The following is a 24005-nucleotide window of genomic DNA, read 5'->3' as shown; positions in this document are numbered from 1 at the left end:
CTACTTTCTAAATAACCTAATTAAACAAAAATGTATAGTTACCAATATTCCTGGGGTGCCCTCCAGGGGCATTTTCTGATTATCCGGTGACTATTCGTTTCCCCTTTTCCAGAAACAGATCCTCACTACTACTCCCCCCATCCACCCAATTATACTTACCCTCTATGCTTCTTCTTGGGGGACGGCTCCTCTTTCTTTTCTAACTGCCACCACTTCTCCCAGCGTTGCTCTGCGCACTGCTGCCGATAATCAACTACTACTGTGCAGCTTAAGCAGTAGAGGTGGATCATCGCTGCAAAGAACAGAGCAGCGATGGAGAAGAGCGCAAGCAATTTCACAGGGAAGTAAGTATACTGTATAATGAGGTTGGTGGTTGGGCTCAGTAGGTAGGGTAGGGCGGGATAGCTAGAGAGACAGGGAGAGGGTTTATTGGAGGGAGAGAGGAAGAAGGGGAAGTGAGGAAGGCGGAGCGAGGAAGGAAGGGAGAGCTAGGAAGGAAGGGAGAGCTAGGAAGAAAGGGGGAGTAAGGAAGGCGGAATGAGTAAGGAAGGCGGAGGAAGGAAGGGGGGGTGAGGAAGTATCATAGCAAGAAGGTGAAGCATGTAAACAAATGCAAGAGATACTATGAGCTCCCAGAGACACCAAGAAATCACTCAAAACATGGCTGAAGGCAAATGGGTGGATTTATTAACCCGTTAATAGCTCTAAGACATTTTTTTTTTTTTTTAAAACATTCTTTGCCCAGAAAAACCCTTTAACAGAAGGAAACCATCTAAGAGCTTCATATATATTTACCATTCCTGGAATCTGACTAATGCCATTATTAGTCAACCTGCTTTGTCCAGAGATGTAGGAATCTGTCATGTGATGGGTCTGGCACTTCATTATTTTAATTTTGCTGCTTTCAAAAGGAAAACTTGATGCCAGGGCCAACTTTACAGGCCATATTAGCCAACTGGTGGCGGCTACGATGAGGTTTTGATCATTGTCACGTTATGACATCATATCTATATTTGCATTTCCAGCAGTTCCTGCTTATCTGTATTACTATAATTCCTTGCTTCATGAACAGGAGCCGCCTATTAATAAGCTCAGAAGTCACACACAAATAAAATCCTCTGCAGTCAGTCATTTGTTTCAATAATTGTATCTTGACTATAGGACGTCATAAACAGCTGCTTGTACCCTGCTCACAAATCTGCAGGCCAACAGCAGAAATCCAATGGGTTAGGTTATATCTAGAAAAAAAGGATGTATACTATGAAGGGGTTTCCTTATGACATATTGACGCTAGGTTCACACCTGCATTCACGGTCTCCGTTCTATGGTTTCAGTCTTCTGCATGCCAGAAGATGGAAACCATAGACCGGGTCCGGCCGTGAGCGGCGGCGAGCGTTTTAGGCTCTCCGCCGCGAAACCGAATTTTTTTTATCCGGACACAGAGTACTGCATGTCCGACTCTGTGTCCGGATTATAAAACCCGGTTTCGCGGCGGAGAGCGCAAAACGCTCACCGCCGCTCACAGCCGGACAGCTTTCTCACCCATTCAAATGAATGGGTGAGAGAGACTCCTGCAGGTTTCCGTCTCCTGCCTCTGTTTTAGGCAGGAAACGGAAACCTGAACCACGGAGACCCGAACGCTGATGTGAACGAGCCCTGATTCCAAATCTCTTCCACAGCTCCTTATACGGTGCCCTCCCATGTATTGGAGCAGAGAGGTCAGAACGCCATATCAGAACCTCTAACATAACACCTCTTTACAATTCCTCCCATGTAGCACTAGCAGAATAAGGGCGCAGATATGTGTATGGCATTTGTAGCTGTAACACATCACTTTTTCAGGAAGATTGCTATTACTAACAATTTCTAAAAGCAAAAAACTGGCCACGGAATTTTATTGGAATTTCTTTACTGTAATTAAAATGAAAACTAAAAGTGCTCTCCAAATTGTACTTTTTTTTTCTACTATGAATTTTAGATTTTCCAGGTTAGCTTTTCCAAGAGAAGATGCTCAAGCTTTAGTGATTCTACTAGATGACATTTGTGTGAGAATTTATACTCAATATAAAGGACACTTCAACAGGGAGGATACTTGTATTATATCAAATACATACATACATATATATATATATATTTATTATAGGTGTAGAGATAGATAGATAGATAGATAGATAGATAGATAGATAGATAGATAGATAGATAGATAGAGTGAGAAGGTAGAGTGCTGGTGTCCAGATATATCAGTCCCAAGTTTCTAAAATATGAGTGGTCCAGGGCAGATCTGGAGTAGGCCTCAGCCCATGTGTAGATCCTTGGCTCACTACTGGGCCAGAAAAGGCTGCAGATCCTGCATTCCAGGGCAGTTCCATGAGGTAAAAGGAGGTGTATGGTTCTGTCCTGTAACCCTGAGTCTGGTGAGACTATATTGTTCCTCTTTTGTTCGTGTGGCTGCAAGTAAGCCACATGTATAGTTAGGTTATCAGTTCTGTTTAGTTAGTTGCTCAGGCGAGCAGTTTTTTATTTTGTTTTTGCCTGAAGTTAAGGCTGTATTTTATTTTGCTCATTTTGTGCCTGAAGTCAAGGTTTATTTATATTCCTGTTTTTTTTTTCTAAATAAAACAGTTTGCTGCATATTGTGTTCCTGTCTTGACTATTTGGGTCCGCACCACTGCTTCTTCCGAGCTAACCGTCCCACAATACATACATGCACACACACACATATATACATACTTATTTATTATTTAAAGGGGTTTTCTCATTATCATACCTATACAGTACATTTGTAGACAACTAGAAGTTAAACATTTTTGCAAATAGAAGTAACTCAAAATGTTGCAGATTTGTCTCTAACCATCTTAGTGGTGACAGTCTTTTGTCTTGATCAGTTGCCAATGTATATGACCATGAAAGCAGGGGCTTTCTACGTTCCGGTATTGGCCATGATTTTCTTATTGCAGACACGTTATCAGGCAGGGACACTCCATGTATGAGGACATAACCCAGCCACAATAAGGGAATCATGACTGGTTTTCTAACAAGTATCAGACCATAGTAAGATCCTGCATATATGGTTATATTTATTGCCAACCTATCAAGACACCAGACTGTCACCATAAAGATGCATTAAAACTGCATTTAAAAAAATTATTTCTATTTGCATATATTTAAATGTCTACAAATAATATACTGTAAATATATATATATGTATATATATTTCACATTTGTGTTCATGTGCAATCTCTTTAAGAGCAATGAAATGTATTGATGTTCTTTATCCTACCTCAGCGACACAAACCATAATAACCCAGTAACAAGTAGGTATCGGATGTGACAAGACATGGAGGATATTGGTGAAGAAGGAAAAATTCTCTGTGATATAGGAATACTTAAGAAATATCCAACCAAACCAATTGTAGAAACTCTAATATTGGCCTTACTCGACAGGAAATGATTTTTGTGTAAATTAAACACCATAATAGTCATAAAAAAATAATCATAAGAAATGATGATTAAAAATAATAATAATAATATTACATGCCTATTCTTTTTATTGTGTCCCATGAGAAAATGATGACAATTTATATTTATGATGATCCAGGAGCAATGTCTTTATTATGATTACCTATTCTATTACTCTTATTTGATAGAAATAAATTGAGTTAAAGAGGAAAAGTCTTTATTATTTATTACAATTTATTATTATGATTTTGATGCGATGCTATAAAAACTAGACTACATTAATGTCTTTCTAATGATTACACTGCTATTTTTATTATTAAAATGCTTCACTAGGGATCCAGAGAAAAATATTATTACTATTATTTCTAATTGATACTAAGCATGATACATGAGGAATCCGATCATTAATACGTTTATTGGTATTATTTTTTTCTGTTTTAAGTTATGCAATAAATAGAACAATACTCAGTCGTGAAACTATTATCTCTATTTTCTAATGAAACCTCTAATGAAAAATAACAACTAGAATTATTATTAGGAACAAATACATAAATTTCATACTATGTTGATTAACCAAAAAGAGTGTAATATATTTGTAGGACCATACATAGTATATGCTACAGAAATATAGTAAGGAGTGAATTTTAACAATCATCTTCACATCTCATGTCACGGACCATTCACACACCGACTTGTTTGACTCTTAAGAAAGACTCAAAAAAAAAAAAAAAAAAATCACGTCACCTTCCCCCAAATAAAATGGTGCTCCATATGAAGCAGACACATGTCCATACATACATTATCACGTAGTAAAAAATAATCTGAGTATGAGCAATCCAAATAATGAAATAAAGAATTGAAAGTTTTAACCAGTGATGCTGAATCTTTGGGTTTTCTCTGTTTGTTCAAGTTCCTCCAATTCATGATCCAGATGTGGCCCATACACCTCACACACTTATTGTACATGCCAGGACACTAAACCAACTGCAATATGTATTCTGAATTGGTGAGATGTAAAAAATTTGCAATATTTCTTCTTGCAGACAATCATTATAGTCATATTAGTGATGGAGATCATATGGATACAGAAGAACTTGGTTAGGCGGATCACTGTGTTTTTAGGCTTAGGCCTCACATTGTGGAAACACAGCTTTTTTTAGTTGCAGATTTTGCTGCGGTTTTTAGAGCCAAGGTCAAGAATGGCTCCGAAAGCAATGTGCGTATCTAAGAAGCTCTAATACTCCTCTCTTCTGCTCAATACACTCCTGGCTTTTTCTCATAAAACTACAGCAAAATCGGTAAAAAAAAAAGAAAAAGAAAAAAGAAAAAAAGAGCTGTGTTTCCGCAACATGGGGCCTTAGCCTTTAGAGGATTTTTCAGTCTTCGAGCAATCACAATGCTTTACCAGAGGGATATCCATATAGGACTGCCTTAAGGAAATATTGTCATTTCAGCCTTTTATGGCTGAGATGTGAATACCAGTGTCTCATCCTCGCTGAGGATGTTAGGAGATACGTAAACAACCAACCGCGACTGTTCTACGTTGTTTCCATAAGTCCTATATAGGAACTACAGAGAAGTGTAGCTTGTGATTCTACACTGTTTCCGTAACACCTATCAATTTTTATGGTAGTTATGAAAAACATAGTATATCTGTGCAGCGGTTTCCAAAAATCCTTACCCAGTGGTCATCAGGGCGCCTGTCTGGCTGGGATGGAAGTTTCCCCATAAGATGTACAGAATACCCCTACAGTACATATAAGGTACCTATTCAGATGAGTTAACCGATGGATATATAGTACTATTACCGATCCCACAAGCTACGTCATTGCTTTCACATTTGTAATGTGAAACAGGAGAAAAAAGTAGCAATGATCTTAAAACAACTTTTTTTCTTCCACGCAATCATATACATACACAGACAACACCAGTAACCACAGGGGGATCGCTTCTCCCCTTGAAATACTGCAAATAAAGATGCCAGCTATTGAGTATATTTGTGGCGACTCCAGCAGCTGCTGTTAAATACCAGCTGGTGCGGCTGATTAAAATTACCTCCGAGTTGGTATTATAAAGACGCCTGGGCAGCGTCGCTGTATTAATGGATTATTGAGTGAGCGATGAAAACCTTGGCCAGCTGATGCGTTTTATTACAGATAGGCTTTATGATGTGTAATCACTGTAATATTTTACTACAGGAGGAAACTGGGAACAGGGGAGAGAAACTTGAATAATAACACCCTTCTGTTTAGCCCGTAAAGAGGTAGTGGGGGCCATGATGAGACCACTTTGCTTCTAGAACTCTCAATCAAATAATCTTTTATTGCTTTGTTATTAGGATTATTGCGCTACAAAAAGTGCTTCAAAGTTTAGACATGGTGTTATGAGCCATGGTGATGTTGGCACGGCACACAACAATACAGATGGGGCATTAATATCTGGATTTTAGCTTTTGGAAACTTGTACATTGATATACATGTACAGTTGTTACTTCTTTAAAGGGAAAGGAGAGCATTTCTAATTGACAAACATATTTAGTTTTGTGAGAATAAGGCTAGGTTGGTAAAAAAAACAAAAAAACCATGCACATGCTACAGACACAACCCTGTGTAATGAATGTTTCTCTTGTCCTAATATACCGCAATAAAATACATCTTTATCATATTATGTCCAAAAGTCCAAACAGTGAAGTCATAATATAAATGGGCACTAAACCTAGAAAACAATGTTGCACTAAACAAAAAAATATATATAAAATTGTCCTCACTATATGTATGTCTGTAGCTTTTTTTTGCATGAGCCTTGTGCAACCTTGCAGAAATCCGAAACGTTCCATCTTTGGGTGGAAACCAACTTAGCAGCTTTACCAATTGCTTTGTCCTACTGCACGGAGGCTCACATGACCGTCAGAACGTAGGGGAGCCCTGCTACGCTCCTGCTACATATACACAGTATTTCTTTCTGTGGTTCTAAATCTTAACCATAATATAAGACAATTAAGGTCCAAGGGAAAGAAGGACATAACGGTAGGAAACACTGCGATTTTGTTATTTTTTGTGTTACTTTCAGTACAGTCTTAATTAGAGATGGGCGAAGTTATTTACAACGAACTATATTCAACCCAAATATTCTAAATTGTTCTGTGCTTAACAAAACCAAACAATTTAGAATTCATCTTGGACTAAACAAAATGGTCACCATGACGCTCCTCATGCTCATGTCACCGCTGAGGTCCAAGCACAGGCCTTAGCGGTGATCCCGGGTGCATGACATTATAGAAGGTCACCAGATGCTGTGAGGAGGAAGACACAGACGGATGCCATGAGGAGACCCAAAAGAGGTAACAAAAGGAGAGTATAAAATGTGAGCCTCCAGAGTATAATAATTCCCTTTCCGGTTCTATCCAAGTTCGGAGTGAACAGGGGGTTCACTTTGAACACAGGACAAAACAAATCTTAGAGGCTCAGTCATCTTTAGGGTAAGTTCACATGGGTTTTTTGGGTCTAGTCCGGAGGAGGGTGTGTTTCCAGGCCGAATAGCGAGGTGACTCGGCCTGAATAATGAGCATCTCACTTCTTTTTTCCGGGAGCCGGAAGAAAAAGGACCTGAGTGGTTCCCATTGATTTCAATGGGAGATGTCTTTTTGGTCAGGGTTTTGAGGTGGATACGGCCTGAATAATGAGCATCTCACTTCTTTTTTCCGGGAGCCGGAAGAAAAAGGACCTGAGTGGTTCCCATTGATTTCAATGGGAGATGTCTTTTTGGTCAGGGTTTTGAGGTGGATATGGCCTCAAAACCCTGGCCAAAAAACTCTGTGTGAACTTAATCTCAATGGATATGATTAAGCATGTAAGAAAACTGGATTTATGGTCCTTTAAAGTGCATTCGCAAGGACCCCTCATATCGTAAGGAGCAGATTGCCCTTACATACACTTACGCACTCTAATATACTCTCAGATGTGTCAGTACAAGTTCAAACAAATTTTCAGTCTTTGGATGTAAACAGAAATGTATGCAATGACTGACAGCTGTCAGAGAAGCTGAAAATTACAGACATTTAAATGGAATGTACATTCATGAATGTTAAACCAGGAAAACCTTAAATGTTTTGGCCATTTAAAAAAAAAAAAAAAAATATATATATATATATATATATATATATATATATATATATATATATATATATATATATATTATTACGTGCATATATTTTGAGCTAAAATAAATTCTGCATCAAGCATTTATTATAAGAGTTGCACCATTTGACTTCTACAACTTGCATTTATTGCAATGCATTGCAAGCTGCAGAACAGCGATCACTGGCAAATTTGTCAAAGTCTCCGATGGGTCACCTCTCTTCTCTGTTTTCTAGAATATCTCCTAAATTGATTTAAGATAATTTATCAAGATTAAACTTGACTATGGTCAGGAAAGAGGGAAACTGGAGACTGAGCTCTCAGAAATGTAATAGTGACATTCTGCAGCTTGCTATGTAGTATGTATACGGTACATGCCAGGTGTAAAACCAATTGATTAAAAAACAATTACAAAAACACTTTTAGCCTGCAATACGTGCAAAACATTATCTAAAGGTGTCCATAGCCTTTAAAGAGTAACTTTCACCAACTCCCACTTTTTACATCCTTTAATCAATGTTGCTCCATTGATTTTGTCACAAATAGATTTTTTTTTTGTATAGCCCTCACTATTCCCAAGCAATCATCTTTGTTTCAGCACAAATATAATGTTGGCTGTCAAGTGGATGGTCCGTGTCGGTCTTCACCAGACCAGGACCTCCCACCTGACAGTAGAGGACCTAACTAACTATATTATATTGATTGCTTGGGAATGGTGGTGACTAGAGAAAAAATTCTGACTACATCAAAATCAGTGGAGCAGCACCTATTGAAGGAAGCAAAAGGGTGTCGTTGGTCAAGATGGTTAAAGGTCCTCGGGTTCTAGTTCTTTTTTTCATTACAAAGGAGAGAAGTACCATTTTTCTTTTTCTTGCACCAAATTGTCTTGTCTTACACCAAATTCAACCTGAATGAAGCCAGTCTGAATGCGGGCAGGACTGGTGGAAGTCGGTGCTACCATTCATTTCATTGGGAGTGCTGGAGATAACCGAATGCTGTACTTCAGCCATCTCCCAATGAAGTGAATGGGAGTGCTGACCACCACCAATCCCATCCACATTCAGCCTGGCTGCACTCAGGTTGAATGTGGAGAAGGACAAAGGTCCTAGAGACTTAACTTCGTGAGACAAACCCTTTAACCTGTAAGACTACATGAGAGCCCCAAAAAAGCATTGAACAAGGTATCGAAAGAAAGGGAAGCATGCAAAATCTAGACTGAAGCCATCTATTTTAAGGTCAGTTTTCCTTTGAGAACAATGCCAGCACTGAAACAGTCAATCATACTTTTACCGGGGCTGATACATCATTATTACATTTGAGGTCAATCGTTTTTAGGCCACAGTCCAAAGAATATATTCAAACACATTACGATTATTTGCTGTCTAGCAATTCAGACTGGAGGTCGCCTGGTCACAGGAAGCATTATTCTTCAGAAGAGAGCTCATTAATAAAATCAGATGATCAATGGAATATTTTTAAGTAGGTAATTGCACTTTTTAAAACTTAAATAGTTATAGGCTGCCATGAAGGAAAATATCAGGATCCACAGAGCACAGCGGAGAATTCAGAGGCTGGAGAACGTCTCTGCAATAAGCTGATACACATAATGGCTAAATAAGTAGTGAAATAACCTACATCATTAAATCCAAGAAATGCATTAAGAATCCCTCATATAGCTGGTTGTCTGAGGACATTCAAAAATTATACATTATGGCTTCTATAAGTATTTTCAGCAGGGTCTCATCAGTAATGTATTGCTGCCTAGCATTGTAATACATTAGGACAACCTTATCATGGACGGTCTCTTTCGATTAGAGCATACTTACAAGTAACTGCAAGTTGTAAAAGAGCCTTTGGTAGGAGAAAAACATTGAGTTGGTGTATAAATGGGTTTTAGAAGCAAGGAAGGGGTTAAGATAACGTGATATTTATTTGCCCAGTGTCCACTTCGGCCTCCAATTCTGTGGATTCAGTGGTCACATCCTGTAGTCAAACACATCATCATTACAGAGCTCCAGAACAGGAGGTAAGTGTGACTGCTTTTTATTGTATTTTAACCCCTTCGCAAAGCTATAATGGCAGCCGCATTCATGGAGAGATTAAAAGGAATCCGTGATGTCTATTTACGACTGGCATTTCTTATACCAGCCTAGGAAGAAAGATGTGACCTGAGCTAAATGTATAGCACTGTCTAAAACTCAGAAAATTAAATCCATACCCATATCAGCAATCGTAGAGGGGCGACAAAATATGCACCATTACATTTTATTTAATAAATCAGTTTCAAATTTGGAGACCATGATCTAGTACAGGGGTAGGGAACGTACAGCTCTCCAGCTGTGGCAAAACTACAACTCCCAGCATGCATACTTGCTCTGCTGTTCTTGGAACTCCCATGGAAGTGAATGGAGCATGTTGGGAGTTGTAGTTTCACAGCAGCTGGAGGACGGAAGGTTCTCTACCCCTGATCTAGTGGATATACCATAAATGTCTGTCATGAGAAAACCCCTTTAAGTCAACAGAGTCTATTATTTGAGAGGGACATCCTCATCACCCACCTTCCCCCTTAGTTGAATCCATCTCATACACTTTTCATGAGTTCATCTATCTGCCTATTAGTGTTAATGTAATATAATATTACTGTACTGTAGGCAGAGGCATAACGTGAAGCTCCTGGGCCTCTATAACGGGGCCACTACTTAACTTGTGCCATTTAGAATAGTGGTATATTTTATGTGGCCAAGAGACCCTCCAGGGTCTGAAGCCTGGTAGTATCTACTACCTGTACACCCCTATAGCTACACCCCTGACTGTAGGCTATAAGATGAGATGTTTTACGCTTATCCAGTCTGCACTGTAGTCTATTTGGCCACTAGATGTCAGCATATGTGAAACCTTTTTACATGGCCATACATAGCAAAATATATAAAAAAAAAAAATTAACTGCCAAAAAAAATGTACATTTTTTTCCTAATTTTTTACCAGACATATGCAATTTCTGATGATAGTGTCCAGTATAAAAGCAGAGGTTAAATTGATTATAATTCATATCATAATGAATTAATTTAAGGGCTAAACGGTGATAAATGTATTAAAAAGATCATACTGTTTTATAGCTACAGTTGCATAACAATGAGTATTGGTAGGATCTAATATATTACATAATTAATATAAAAAAGTAAAATAAAGGGAGCAAAATATACAATATTAAATAAATAAATAAAATGTAACTAAATTGAAAATGATTATTTAAAAAAAATAAAAAATACGAGTCTGTAAAACATCTGCGCACATGTGGACACAGCAAACTGAATACAATCTGTAATTTACAAGATGGAATTAGGTGTTCTCTCTAATAACTCATTCTATATTCCAGGCATACAGCGGAGTCATATAACAAGAGATGGTAAACTATCGCTGATTCCAATCAAATTCAAGATTGGCTATTAATTTGATTGGAGCATTAAATCAGGAGTAGTCTGTAAAATACACAAATTAGTGCAGAATTATATACTATTCTTTGGGGATAATTACATGTATTTTTTGTAAGTTCATATTTTGTAAATTATTTAAATTGTAGAGTGCACTCTGCCTGGAGCAAAGAGATGAGAATTAAACAGAGCTTTATTTGCATGTCACAGGGAAAACGCGTCAATTCCATACATATTGTACACGCAGGTAACCAATGTTTATATCATTATAAAGGACCTTACATGCTTTAATGGGCATCTTAAAGGGGCAGCAACCACACTAATATAAGTCGAAACAAATTCGAGCTGCTTCTTTATTTGTGCCGATTATTTCAGTATTTCCGTACATATATTTAAATGTGTAAGTAACATTTTTTTATTATTTATTTTAATACGTTTTTAAAAGAAAAACATGGTTTTATAGAACAGAACAGGACCCTACCCTGTAGGAGGGGAATAGAGATACAATAAACATATAGATACACTATATAGATGCAGCGTTATTTCAGCAACATTGGCAACCTGTAAAATTTTGAAAGCTGTAAATCGACTATAGACTATTTACCACATAAAGGGCGCTCCACCTCTATGTGCATAATGAAAATATATGGAAGAAGGATTTACTATCCTGCTTACATCAGAAAACTAGCAGAGCTTTAGTACATGGCCCATATTTACATCAAATTATGCACCAATATGATGGTTTTCCCCTTTCCCATGTATGAGTCCGTGATACCACTGGGCAGTATAGTCAGTGACCGACTGCTTCAGTATGAGAAAGAGCGCTATTGAAGATCCTTCGTCCCCGCTGTACAACCAACACAGAGCTAAGCGTAGGTCATACAGAGAACTGAAAGATCCTTAAGTTGTGATATCCTTCCTACTATCTTCTTTACCCTTATCTTTTTATCTGTCCCTACTGTCACTGTAATGTCTCTACTATGGAGCTTTTGTATTTGGTATTATTACGGCATTATCCATGCTGCTGTAACACACTGAATTTCCCCCATGATGGGACTATGAAAAGATTATCTTATCCTATCTTATCTTATTCTTTAAGACACTGGGCAAAGCAAGAACACCTAAGTCTTTCACATTCACTATAACTCACATCAGAAAACTGGCATGAGTTATACCTGAAATCTACAGTAGCCAGTGGCCAATACGTTCCTAAACATTGCAGCCTATTAAATTTTTGATTACAACTGCTAACAGTTTTGCACATCATATGTCATATACCTGGAACACCTGAAGAGACAAGGGCTTATGTTCAGGGCAGAATCGCACCTGCGCCCAGTCTCCGCTTTGCAGATTTCCGTCTTTTGCCCAGACAGGAGACAGAAACTGGCAGTTAGATTCCAAACCTATTCAGTTGAATGGGTTTACAAAGTGTCCGCCTGTGAGCGTCTTCTGCTCTTCGCGGCGAAACCGTTTTTCTAACCAGATACAAAGTCGGACATGCAGGACTTTGTGTCCAGTTAAAAAAGAAATAAACACGGTTTCACGATGGATACCAGAAGACACTCACAGGCGGACACTGACTGCCGTGTTTCTGTCTCCTGTCCAGTTTCTTGGGCACAAGACGGAAACCCACAAAGCGGAGACCGGGTGCAAATGTCAAACCGCCCTCACTCACTAAATGTAACAAAAAAAATGCTACACCAATAAACTACAGTGCTAGTCTCTAGAGATGAGCGAACACTGTTCGGATCAGCCGATCCGAACCACACGCTCCCATAGAAATGAATGGAAGCACCTGGCACGCAGACTTTGCCGGCAGCCGGCCGCTTCCATTCATTTCTATGGGAGCGTGCTGTGAGCGTGCTGTTCGGAACGGCTGTTCCGAACAGTGTTCGCTCATCTCTACTAGTCTCATAAACAGCTTTTAGCTGCGAAACCTTACTAGTTATTAATGGAGCTTTTGGGTCTGACATATGAGATTCAATAATAACTAGGGTCTACACCATTAAGCAGACTTCAATATACAGACGTGTCCGCCCTTACCTGTCTCCTGGTTGAGATTTCCAGTTAGGTGTAAAAACATATGTTATAGTAACAACACAATCTCCTGAAAAGTTGACAGGAAGGAATACGACAAGTATCTTATTTGTGTGTATGTCGGGGGTGTTAGGTGTGAATTGCAGCCTTTCAAGGCTTTTGAATTAGTTTAATGAGAAATTGCATTAGTAACTAAACTGGAGATCAGTTACGTCTGGTCATTCCTAGTAATGTTTAACTTGACTTTCCACAGGGATAGAAGGTGCTTCAGCAAATCTTATCAAAGAAGACAACATAAACCATCGAGAAGCCTTTGATAAAGTCTAGTAATTTCTGTGTTAACACATTAAGTGTCAAGTTAGACTTTGCTGTATCTGTATAATAAATTGACACCCGTGACTGCTACATATGGCTAGGGTTACATGTTACGTTTGTGATGACATATGCAAAGCTTGATACTGAGAGGTCTTCTGCTAGACCTTAGGGTGGTATTATGGTGTCAGAGCATAAATCTACTGAAGGACCTTCTGACACTCAAGTGTGCCATTCTAACTCTGTCCCTGCAATTCACACCAGGGGATAAAATATATTCGGGGCTTGCTTGTAAGTTTGTCATTTTACTTAGCTCTGTTCAATGCATTTGTATTGCTCATTGACAACAGAATTAGCACCATCTGTGCATTGTAGGTCACTGGGTTCTGTCAAAATATATTCCATGATGTATCCATCTTATCTAATGCAGTAATACAGAAAACTATGACAGTTGTGTGAATAGTGGCTAAAAGCATAGAACCCCTTTAAATGTAAAAGACACCTTAATTTAGGTACAGTATTCTAGTACGAATGATACAAGCCGAAATTACATGTATAGTGTGCAACTCTTATTTCCTAGGAGGCTTATCAGCATTGTGCATGAACAGGATTACACTTTGCCCACCTAGATCATTAAAGAGGATGTAAACTTCCCTAAGGCCAATGTAACGGAGATGTCGACTACCTACAGTCTCCTTACAATAAGTTCACTCTATTAATAGCAGACTTATTTTTCATCAATAATATCCATTAAGGAGCACTGAAGACCTGGTAATAAATCATGCTGGCATATAACCTAACAGCTCAGGTTATTTTACACGCTGAATTCCCATGCCCATTAGAAGATGCCAATTCCTTCCTGTTTTGCTTTATATATTGCAGCACTATTAGAAACCCTATGGTAAGATATAAGAACTTGTCATGCTTTAAATAAGCTCTATACATAAAAGTGCATCAAATGTACAGAAAGTTAAAGGAATTGGTTAATTTACAGAAAACATGAAAAAATAATTTAAGTATAGTGTCTTTTAATCTAGGATTTGATAATCCAGAAAGGTTCATAATCTACCACTTGTTTCCAAGTAATATGGAACAGGGCGAGAAGCAGAAGGCTAAACAGAGAGTACTAAATGGTTACTGGATTTTAACTTAAAATTTTACAAATCTACATAGCATAACATTACTGAATGATCACAGCAGAATCTGTATGAGCGCAGTGGGTAGAGGCTTATACCAGGGGGGGTAGGGAAACCAAAGGGCACAAGGTTCTCCACCCTAGACCACCAAGGATGAAGCGATTATTCAGTCCATTACCCTAAACCACAGGAAAGTGAACATAAATCACTCCATTAATGAGATGAATAGAAAAGCAGACATATATAGTAGCATTATTTTAGACAATGAAGGAGGGTGGCATTAACACTTCTATTATATTATCAACCAGATAACTAGAACACAATAACCGACTTGCTAATAAACAAGGCCAAGATCTAGATCACCAAGGAACAAATATTGGTTTCCTAATGTTCATAGTTCAGTCCATGTCAAGGTCTTGAAAAATACAATAAATGTTCTATTTGTAAATTATAGTAACATTGTATTACTAACTACTATACATGGCTGTGAAGCTTGTAGTACACATATAAGTGAGACAGAAGCCCAATGGCTAATAAAATGGCAGTGAAAATGCTAGAAAACAGAACAAAGCCATTTTAAAACCTTAAGCTAGCCATACACGGTTAACATTTTTTGGCCAAAATGGCTGATTTCGATAATTTTGGTCAACGATCAGGCATGAAAATATTGCAATAGCTAAAGGCAGACTTTAGCGCATCAAAAGTAGCTTAGCTGTATTGGCTATTTTCTGACGGTAGTCACATATGCCATTAGCCAATTTGTGTAGACTCAGTCGAGTGATCGGCCAGTTCAGTTGTTAATGTTTATGGTGGGATCGTTTGTCCAAATGCCAATCCCACCATCGATTGAACGGCTGAATCACAGGAGTCAAAAAATAATCCCATGTGGTCAGCTTTACTGCCCAAAAAATACTAAAAAGTTTATTCTTTCAGATTTATGGAGCTTTATTTGCAATGACAAATTAACTTACCTAAATGAAGACCCGCTGTTCTGTCTTATACTGAGATCATAAAGCACCTGGGAGTTTACATAGCAAATTCTTCCTCTGTCATCTACCAGTGACCCATGTGGTCACTGAAACAGGCAGTGGTTAACAACTCGGAGAATCAGAAGACAAATTGGGAGGATAGGAAGGGAACGTGAATTGCAACTGGATGTGACCTATTTTATTGTTACTAGGTCACAGAAACATGAAGGTTAGGGTTAAGCCTATAGTTTAGTTTGCAGCTTTCAAATGGTTAAAATTAAATATTATTCAGTGAACAGTATATGGATTACATTCAGATCAGCATAAAATATAGCAAGTATACAATAGTACGACTGAACAGAAAAAGAAAATTTAAATTGCTAAAGTTTTCTTTGCATGTTAACCAGACCAAGCTAAGTAAGCTCAGTCAGGTATCACAAACTCTAACATAAGACAATAAAAAGGGCAAACATTTGCTTCAATATCTGCAATATTGCACAACATATAAAGATTAAAACTCTCAGCCATGTTCTTATACTTACAATCCGTAGATCTGAGGAGCGATTTCCAGCCTGTTGAGATGCATGTAGAGCTCAATGTCGTGTTTCTTCAGTAACTGGTCTTGGATGTGATTCACCTTTGTCACAATGGCAATGGAAGGCCCTATATCTTGAGGTCTGGCAAATGGCATGGCGGAGATCATTGCATCCTTCTCCTGCAGCGAGAAAGAACGAGCTGATTACCTTGAACTGCAGGCTCTGTGAAACACTGAACTTGTGACAGCTGCCTAATTGTCTATCTGTATATGTTAGGTACACGGCTCCATTAATTCTTTACTAGGAAAATGTTAGCGAAGCCTCTTAATGCCCTGCACTATGAAGGAAGCTAGAGGAATTGAACAATGTGGTCCAGAGCTTTTAGATCGACTCATGTCGAATATTACATTTTATTTCATGTATTTATTTGCTATTTCTTGTATATCTTTTCCATGGCTGGTAAAAGTAGCCAGCACTGGCCTGATCCCGCAAACCATTCACTTCCCCTGAAATGACCAGGATCTAGAGCTGTGCTTCACCGGGAGACAATACACCAGAGTCTGGATCCTTATTACAGTGAAGTCTCTGCCCTCTGAGTAGCTCAGTGCCAATGGTAGAACAAGATCCTGGTGTGGGAAAGGGAGCAGGAAAGGTCATCTATGGTTAGCCACAGTCTCTTAAAATTAGATTTAGGAATCAAACACTTTAGTATATACACAGGTCTAGTACAAAAGCTTTCTTTTGTTGGGTAAACTATGGTGATACTACAAGTGTTTGTCAATGAAGCTAATGTGACATCACAAGTGGGTTTACATACGTTGTGACTAAAACCCAGGGCTTTGCTCAGATAAGTTGTTGTGACATCACAAGTAGGTTTAAGTCACTGTTATGACATCACAAGGGAGTGTCAGTCAAAGAAGCTGTTGTGTCAACATAAGTGGTTTTAGGTCAGATAAATTATTGTGACATCACAAGTGGGTTTCAGTCACATAAATTGTTGTGACATCACAAGTGGGTTTCAGTCACATGAACTGTTGTGACATCACAAATGAGTTTCAGTGAGATGAGCTGTTGTGACATCACAAGTGAATGTCAGTGACATAAGCTCTTGTAACATCCCAAGAGGGTTTAACTCAGATAGAATGCTGTGACATTACAAGTAGGTTTCAGTTACATAAGTTGTGATGTCACAAGTGGGTTTCAGTCAGACAAGTTGTTGTGACATCACAAGTGGGTTTCAGTCAATTAAGTTCAGTTTCTCTATGCAGATCTAGGAGTGTCTCAATGTGAATCTTATAAAAACTTCTTAGAAAAACTGACTTATGATCCACACAACAGAGACTTTATGAATATATGAAGGTAGAGCGTTGATCAAATGACACAAGCGGGCATCAAACAGAGGCCGTACTGCAGAAAAGCCGCAGTAACTAAGCACAGCATTAGAAGCACACTACTAATAGGCACCAACAGAAGAGAAATGTGTGAGAGAGGTTCTTAGTCAGCATCACAAGTGGCACTGTATAACAACATTGTGCTGTTGGCATAGGGGAGACCAGCATGTGGTGTACTGCAAAATCATCCACATGAGCCCACAAGTCACTTTTGTGAGCCCATGTCCCATTTCTGTCATGCTCCTTTTTTGACATACATAAACCCATTTGTTGGCCACACCACTTTTTTGGCATGAGTACAGATAAATGCCTGTGTCTAAAGGTAAAATTATAAAGAGCTTGAGAGGTTTTTCCCATTCGTCTGGGGCACTGGTTGGTCACCTTCTTGTAGGGGTATCCATAACACGCTTGGAGAGTTGGCAAGTGTGCTGTAAATATGTTATAGTCTGTGCAGACAGATGAGAAATCACAACCAAAGTCTCAGCAGCTTAAGATCTCTGCTAGATTTATGTCACTTTAGCTCTACATTGGCCCTTCTACAGTTACTTGGCCAAGACATTATGGAAACAGACAGAAATAACAGATAGTCAGTCTGATCTGCAGGAGGCTCTTTTCTCGGCACTGTCTTTGGTTAGCCACAGTGAGGGAACCCTTCTTATTCTAGGTTTTAAGGCACACATCTCTATAGACATAGGGTTACATGGCAGCCAGGACTAGTTTAGAGGTCATAGCCAGTTTAAAGGGGCTCTATCATTGGGAAAACTCATTTTTAACTAATCACATACTTGCATAGCCTTTAGAAAGGCTATTCCACACCTAACTGTTTTATGTAAATTGCCTCAGTGGTTTTTGAATAAGTCCGTTTTTATTCATATGCTAATTAGCCTTCTCCGTGCACCCCAGAAATCTCATCGCACAGGCTGCTGCTGACTCCTCCTCCCTGCTCTCACACACAGCAGCCTGTGCTGTATACATAGCAAGGAGAGAAGTGCTGGTGAGAACTTCCTGTGCATGGAGGAGTCTAATTAGCATGTGAATAAAAATGGACTTATTAAAAAACCACTGAGGCAATCTATATACTAAAGGTAGGTGTGAAATAGCCTTTCTAAAGGTCATGCAAGGATGTGCTTATCTAAAAATGATTTTTCCCAATGATAGAGCCCCTTTAAAGGAAGTCACCAGTATCCAGCATATCAACAAAGCCACCACTAATAGAAAGGTTACAGTCTGCTGAATCAGTCTTTTTCCCTTGGGAATCAGTAAATCTGTGGCTCAGATATTGCTGCTTTTGTCAGTATGCAAATTAGCTCTTTGGAGGAACGAATCTTGCAACACCCTCATTGCTCTAAAGAGTAGATTTGCATATTGACAAAAACGGTGGCATCAAAAGAGGAATCAAGGAGAAAAGACTGGCTGATTTAGGTGACCCTAACCTATCTATCTGCAGGGCTGGGATGATATACTGGATTCTGGCAACAGATTCACTTTATTTCCAAGGGCATAATAGGTCTATATATCTATATAGCAGAGTTAACCCAAACTTCTGCAATTGGTTACATCGTTTCAGCATGATATCTTATTACAGAAAACAACAAAAAATAATGAAAACTCGATGTATTGCACACTGAGGCTCATCAGATCCTGGATTGAAGTCTCCTTGTGGCTCAGGAAAAAAAAGTAAAAAAAAAAACAAACAAACCTTTAAAAGGTTACAAATAAAGTATTAAATACAAACCAAAATACAAATAATAAAAAGTAAAAATAAATAAATATCATTGATTTAAAAAAACAATGTAAACAAAAAAAAAAACAGTGAGGTTGGTATCCCCATGTGCGTAGACGTCCGTACTATCGAAATATAGCATTATTTATCACATATGGGGTTAAAAAAAACTATCAAAATGCACAAATTAATTTTTGGTGACCTTGCTCCCCCCAAAAAAAATAGCAATAAAAAAAATTACTAAACGTGGTAAAACATATTAAAACCAATATGAATAATGTTATTGCTGTAATTGTAATGACCTGCCGGAAAAAGTTACCTTGTCATTTATAATGCAGAGAGAACTTTGTGACATTGATATAATGTTTACAATAATGAACTATAGCTATACGTCTCTTTACCAAAAAGAAAAAACAGCTTGTTTATAAAGATCTCAAGATGATAATGGTTCTTTATTAATTTTTGCTTGTGGCTTACCACTAGATTGAGCTGCAAGAAAATGATGGTTTGGGCTTAAGCAGTTAGACAAAAAATCAATGCGAGTAAAAGAAATGTCTTACAAAAAAAAAATACAGGAATACAAATACGACCTTCCAGTGTGCTGGAGCTTGTATCTTACCTTGCGGGAATCATGCTCGAATGTGGAAAACCAAGGCTCAGCACTTCCCATAAGGTTTGAAAACAAGGCACTAGAAGAAACAACAATATTGGTATTATTACTGGTAACACGTGAAGTTGAGTAAGTGCTTTAATTTGCTGATAAACCGACAATCAAGAGAATTCTTGAAAAAGAAAACATACGTTGTATAACCCGTACACTAGGCCAAGTATGAAATGAGATTTAAGAAAAATGTTATTACGCAGTAGATCGTTCTCAGGTTAATTCTTAGATTAGAATTTGTGTTAAACCCCTTTAAAGGCCAAAGTCCCAAAAATGTCCCATACTTAGCAACCCACAACTTTTATTTTATGGTCAGAGTATTTACTTAAATTATGTTTTATCCTAAATGCAAGATCTTTAAAGAAGACCTGCCATGTAAAATATTCCAGAGTATTACGGCACTATTCTGTAGCTGGCACAGTATCCCACCCCCAGTGTACCAACTGCCTCATATCTAAATACCTGTCCAAGATAGAGTAACTGGATGGTTTTCCTCCAGCACACAGGGCTCAAAACCCAGTAACTGAAGTCTGACCCCTCCTGTCCCAATATGGGGTTTCCAACTCTCCATGTTTGGCTTATACAGTCTCATGTGTCCCACTATAGAAACATTTTCTGATAATCTTTGATTATTATTCATCGGGAAAGGAAAAGGGAGGTCTGCTTATGGTACACAACCAGAATACAGACCGAGTAAAAGGTCTGCTAGATCATTGGCCCCAATCTATTATAATGATAATCACTTGTTTCCAGGCGAGTTGCAGCTTCTAAAGAAAATCTAAACCCTCATTCACATCTGCGTTTGGTAATCCGTTCGGGGAGTCCACATTGGGAACATCTCCCCCTCGAATGGAATACCAAACACATTGGCAAGCGGTGTGCAGTGAAAGCTCATGGACCCCATAGACTATAATGGGGTCCGTGTGCTCTCCATGCGGTGCCTACATGAAATATGCGAACATGAAAGTAGATCACAAAGTACTTTTATGTCCACATGTTCCATGCGGACACCACGCGGTGAGCACACGGACCCCATTATAGTCTATGGGGTCCGCGTGCTTTCACTGCTCACAACTTGCCAATGCGTTTGGTATTCCGTTCAGGGGGTGGTCCCCATGCGGAGTCCCCGAACGGATTACCAAACGCAAATGTGAATGAGGGGTAAAGGAAGCACTTATACCTCTACCTACTGCTCAATCCACTCCTGGGCTTTGGCTAAAAAAAACCTGCAGCTTAATCTGCAATAAAAAAGGCACATTTCTGCAACATGGAGCCTTAGTCTAAGGGTTTCCTCAACTCTCCTGTCTCCTCCTCCACTTCCTGCTTTCAGTTGCAAGCTGATACAACTCCAACCAGCCGCATGATCCGAGTGTGCTTGATCTAAACTGCTATTTGGATTTACATTCTGAGATAAAGACAATGATGGATTGATGTCACTAGTCTGATCAGTGCTGCTAGATAAGGCCGGGTTCACATCTGTGCCCCGGCCTCCGTTATGCAGGTTTCCGTTTCCTGCCCAAACCTGGACAGGAGATGGAAACCTGCAGTCAGTTTTCAAACCCATTCATTTGGAAAGTGTCCAGCCGTGAGCGGCGGTGAGCGTTTTGTGCTCTCCGCGGTGAAACCGTTTTTTTTTTTAACCAGACACAAAGTTGGATATTCAGTACTTTGTATCCGAGTAAAAAAAAAAACCAAAAAACGGTTTTGTCGCAGAGAGCACAAAACGCTCACCGGCGCTCACGGCCGGACACTGTCTGTCTGCAGAAGCCAAAAACCCGATAGATGGAGATTGGGCACAGATGTGAATGAGCCCTAAAATATATAATCTAAAGCCTAGAAAAAGAGCTGTCAACACTGAGGACGTATATACAGTTGTATCTGACAAACAGAGCAAGATAGATGAAGTAGTAATCTTAAAACTACAACTTTATCGATATGATCCTGGAGATGGGAATACCCCTTTAAGTAAGGGCGGGTTCACACCTGCACCTGGTCTCCACTTTCGGGTTTCCATCCTCTGCCAAGAGAAACTGGACAGGGAACGGAAACCTGGCGATGAGTTTTCAAACTCATTCACTTCAATGGGTTTGCAAAGTGACCGCCCCTGAGTGTCTTCTGCCTCTCCTCAGCGAAACCGTTTTTTTTAACCGGACACAAAGTCGGACATGCAGGACTTAGTGTCTGGTTAAAAAATAAACCAAAAGACGCTCATGGGCTGTCACTTTTCAAACTCATTCAAGTGCACGGGTTTGAAAACTGACCGCCGGGTTTCCATCTCCTGTCCAGTTCCTCTCGGCAGAAGGTGGAAACCGAAAATCAGAGACCGGCACATGTGTGAACTTGCCCTTAGAAGGGTTTCAGTAGATTATGGCTCCAGTTCTGTGAAACTGATTTAGCTGTGAACAAGCATAGGGGGAGTCTATGACTAGGCCTAATGTTTGTATAACTGGTCAAAGCTTCCCCTAAGTAAACAGTAATAGTAATAGCGTCACCCCAAATAGGTTACCTAACACAGCGCACCTTCCTTCACACAGCCAGAGAGAGTTATTGTTTCTAGGTATAACCTGGTTAAGCTTTACCAAAGTTTCCAACTTACTAGGCGTCATGTTCCAGGTATTCAGGATTTAACAGGACTTTCATTTCCTCACTAGAAAAAAAATATCTATTATTAATGTCTTTTATTCAGCACTCCATACTGTCGATACATTTCATGATTGAAAAAATATGTGTTTTGGAATAGTTTCTTTTAGAACATACAAAATAAAAATGTGTTTTTTCTTCTAAACACTTATGACAGTCATTAATCTTCAGGTTATTACCGAAGAACAAATGAGGTAACATTCATCAGTAGGTAGAGTCATTGGCATTTATTATTGCCAGCTAAGCAAGCAAGTAGCAGGAAGATTCTCAATCAGATGTATTGCTCCATCCCACTATATAAATTGTGTTTTTACAAAGTGCGGCGATGGAACAACAGGAAGAGTTTCATCTACTGGTTTTCAATGCAGTTAACTCCAATATCCTACTTCCTCTTTGTAAAATGTAACTCAGGGAAGCTTTGATCTATGGGGCTATTTGATGACTATTTTCACAGTGCAGGACTACTCTGAATTCCCTGTCCTACAATAAGTACTGCTTATTTTGCTTATTCCGTGGCCCTATACATTGCACACCCCTGCATATACGTGGAATAGCATCTCTTGTAAGTGCATGTGCACTGAACGTGTCCGTTAATGCTTAGTACTGGCATCCAAATGAATAGAGCCAGGGGGTAATGTCTTATTAGATGTTGACAAGTAGACTGACAGGCTTACAAAGAGGCAGATGAAGCCGTGCTACATGACAAGGACCTTTAAAAATTTTAGTGTTATACATGACACGTTTACTGCCATCTACAGGTTACATTGATATTATAATTGTTAACTTAAAAGGAATCTTTAAGGGTGATTAAGGACACTAAAAGACCCAAAGGTTCTAATGGACCTTGGGTTTAGTATCCCAAATAGATGTCTTATAATCCCATCTGAACCTGCAATTTACAATAGAAAAACATTTATACTTGACCCTGATTGTGTCCTGCGCCCTTTCCCATCTCCCCTCTCCCGGATTTTGTTTTTTTTTCTTCTCTCCTCCTGTCCATTTGTTTGTTATTTCCCTCTTGCTTCTCCTTTCCTACTTTTTCTTTTTTTCCTAGTTGTTCCCTCCTTTAATACTCTGCTCGGGGCTCCAGCGGTGACTGCTTGCTCCTCTTATACGCTGGCATGTTTCCGCTGGGGCTCTTACACTGGCCTCTGATCGGTACGCCTTGTTATGCGGCGATATCTCTCCTGCGGGTTTTATTTCTGAGATATGTGGCTCGCCTTGTATGACCGCAGTTCATGGTTCGCTGGCACTGGCCAGTCACCTTCTGTTGTTCATTTATTTTGTGTTCCCTACTTATTTCTGTACTTGAATTGTATTGAAAAGTCTCAAATTTAGATTATACAAAAAAAGAGTTATACTTACCTGGCTCCTGTACTCACTTCATCAGCGTTGTTCTTCAAGGAAGCCAGAGGAATATACCTTAGCTTAAGTGCACATATGCTGGACCTTAGTCCCATGCACAGTGAAGCTGGAAATACATCCCCATCTTCAATGAAGAACTGCGCAGGCCCCAAGAGCACCACAGAAGAGTCCAATGAATCATTTTTTGCATTTTAATGCAGATGCAGATGG

The 24005-nt window shown here is 39.1% G+C and overlaps 1 protein-coding gene across 2 annotated transcripts in view; it reads right to left on the bottom strand.

Moving 5' to 3' along the window:
* Positions 1-24005, bottom strand: part of TBC1D5 (TBC1 domain family member 5) — a 438516-nt gene that overhangs the window by 146116 nt on the left and 268395 nt on the right. For both annotated transcript variants that reach the window (XM_075271425.1, XM_075271426.1), the window contains exons 12-14: positions 22387-22437; positions 19749-19818; positions 16022-16194 (exon numbers count right to left, since the gene is read on the bottom strand). In XM_075271425.1, coding sequence (XP_075127526.1) covers positions 16022-16194; positions 19749-19818; positions 22387-22437 — 294 coding nt within the window. The remainder of the gene's footprint in view (positions 1-16021; positions 16195-19748; positions 19819-22386; positions 22438-24005) is intronic.

Source organism: Leptodactylus fuscus, chromosome 4 (genome assembly GCF_031893055.1).
Source record: "Leptodactylus fuscus isolate aLepFus1 chromosome 4, aLepFus1.hap2, whole genome shotgun sequence".
Classification (NCBI taxonomy): domain Eukaryota; kingdom Metazoa; phylum Chordata; class Amphibia; order Anura; family Leptodactylidae; genus Leptodactylus; species Leptodactylus fuscus.
This window is presented reverse-complemented; position numbering and strand designations above follow the sequence as displayed.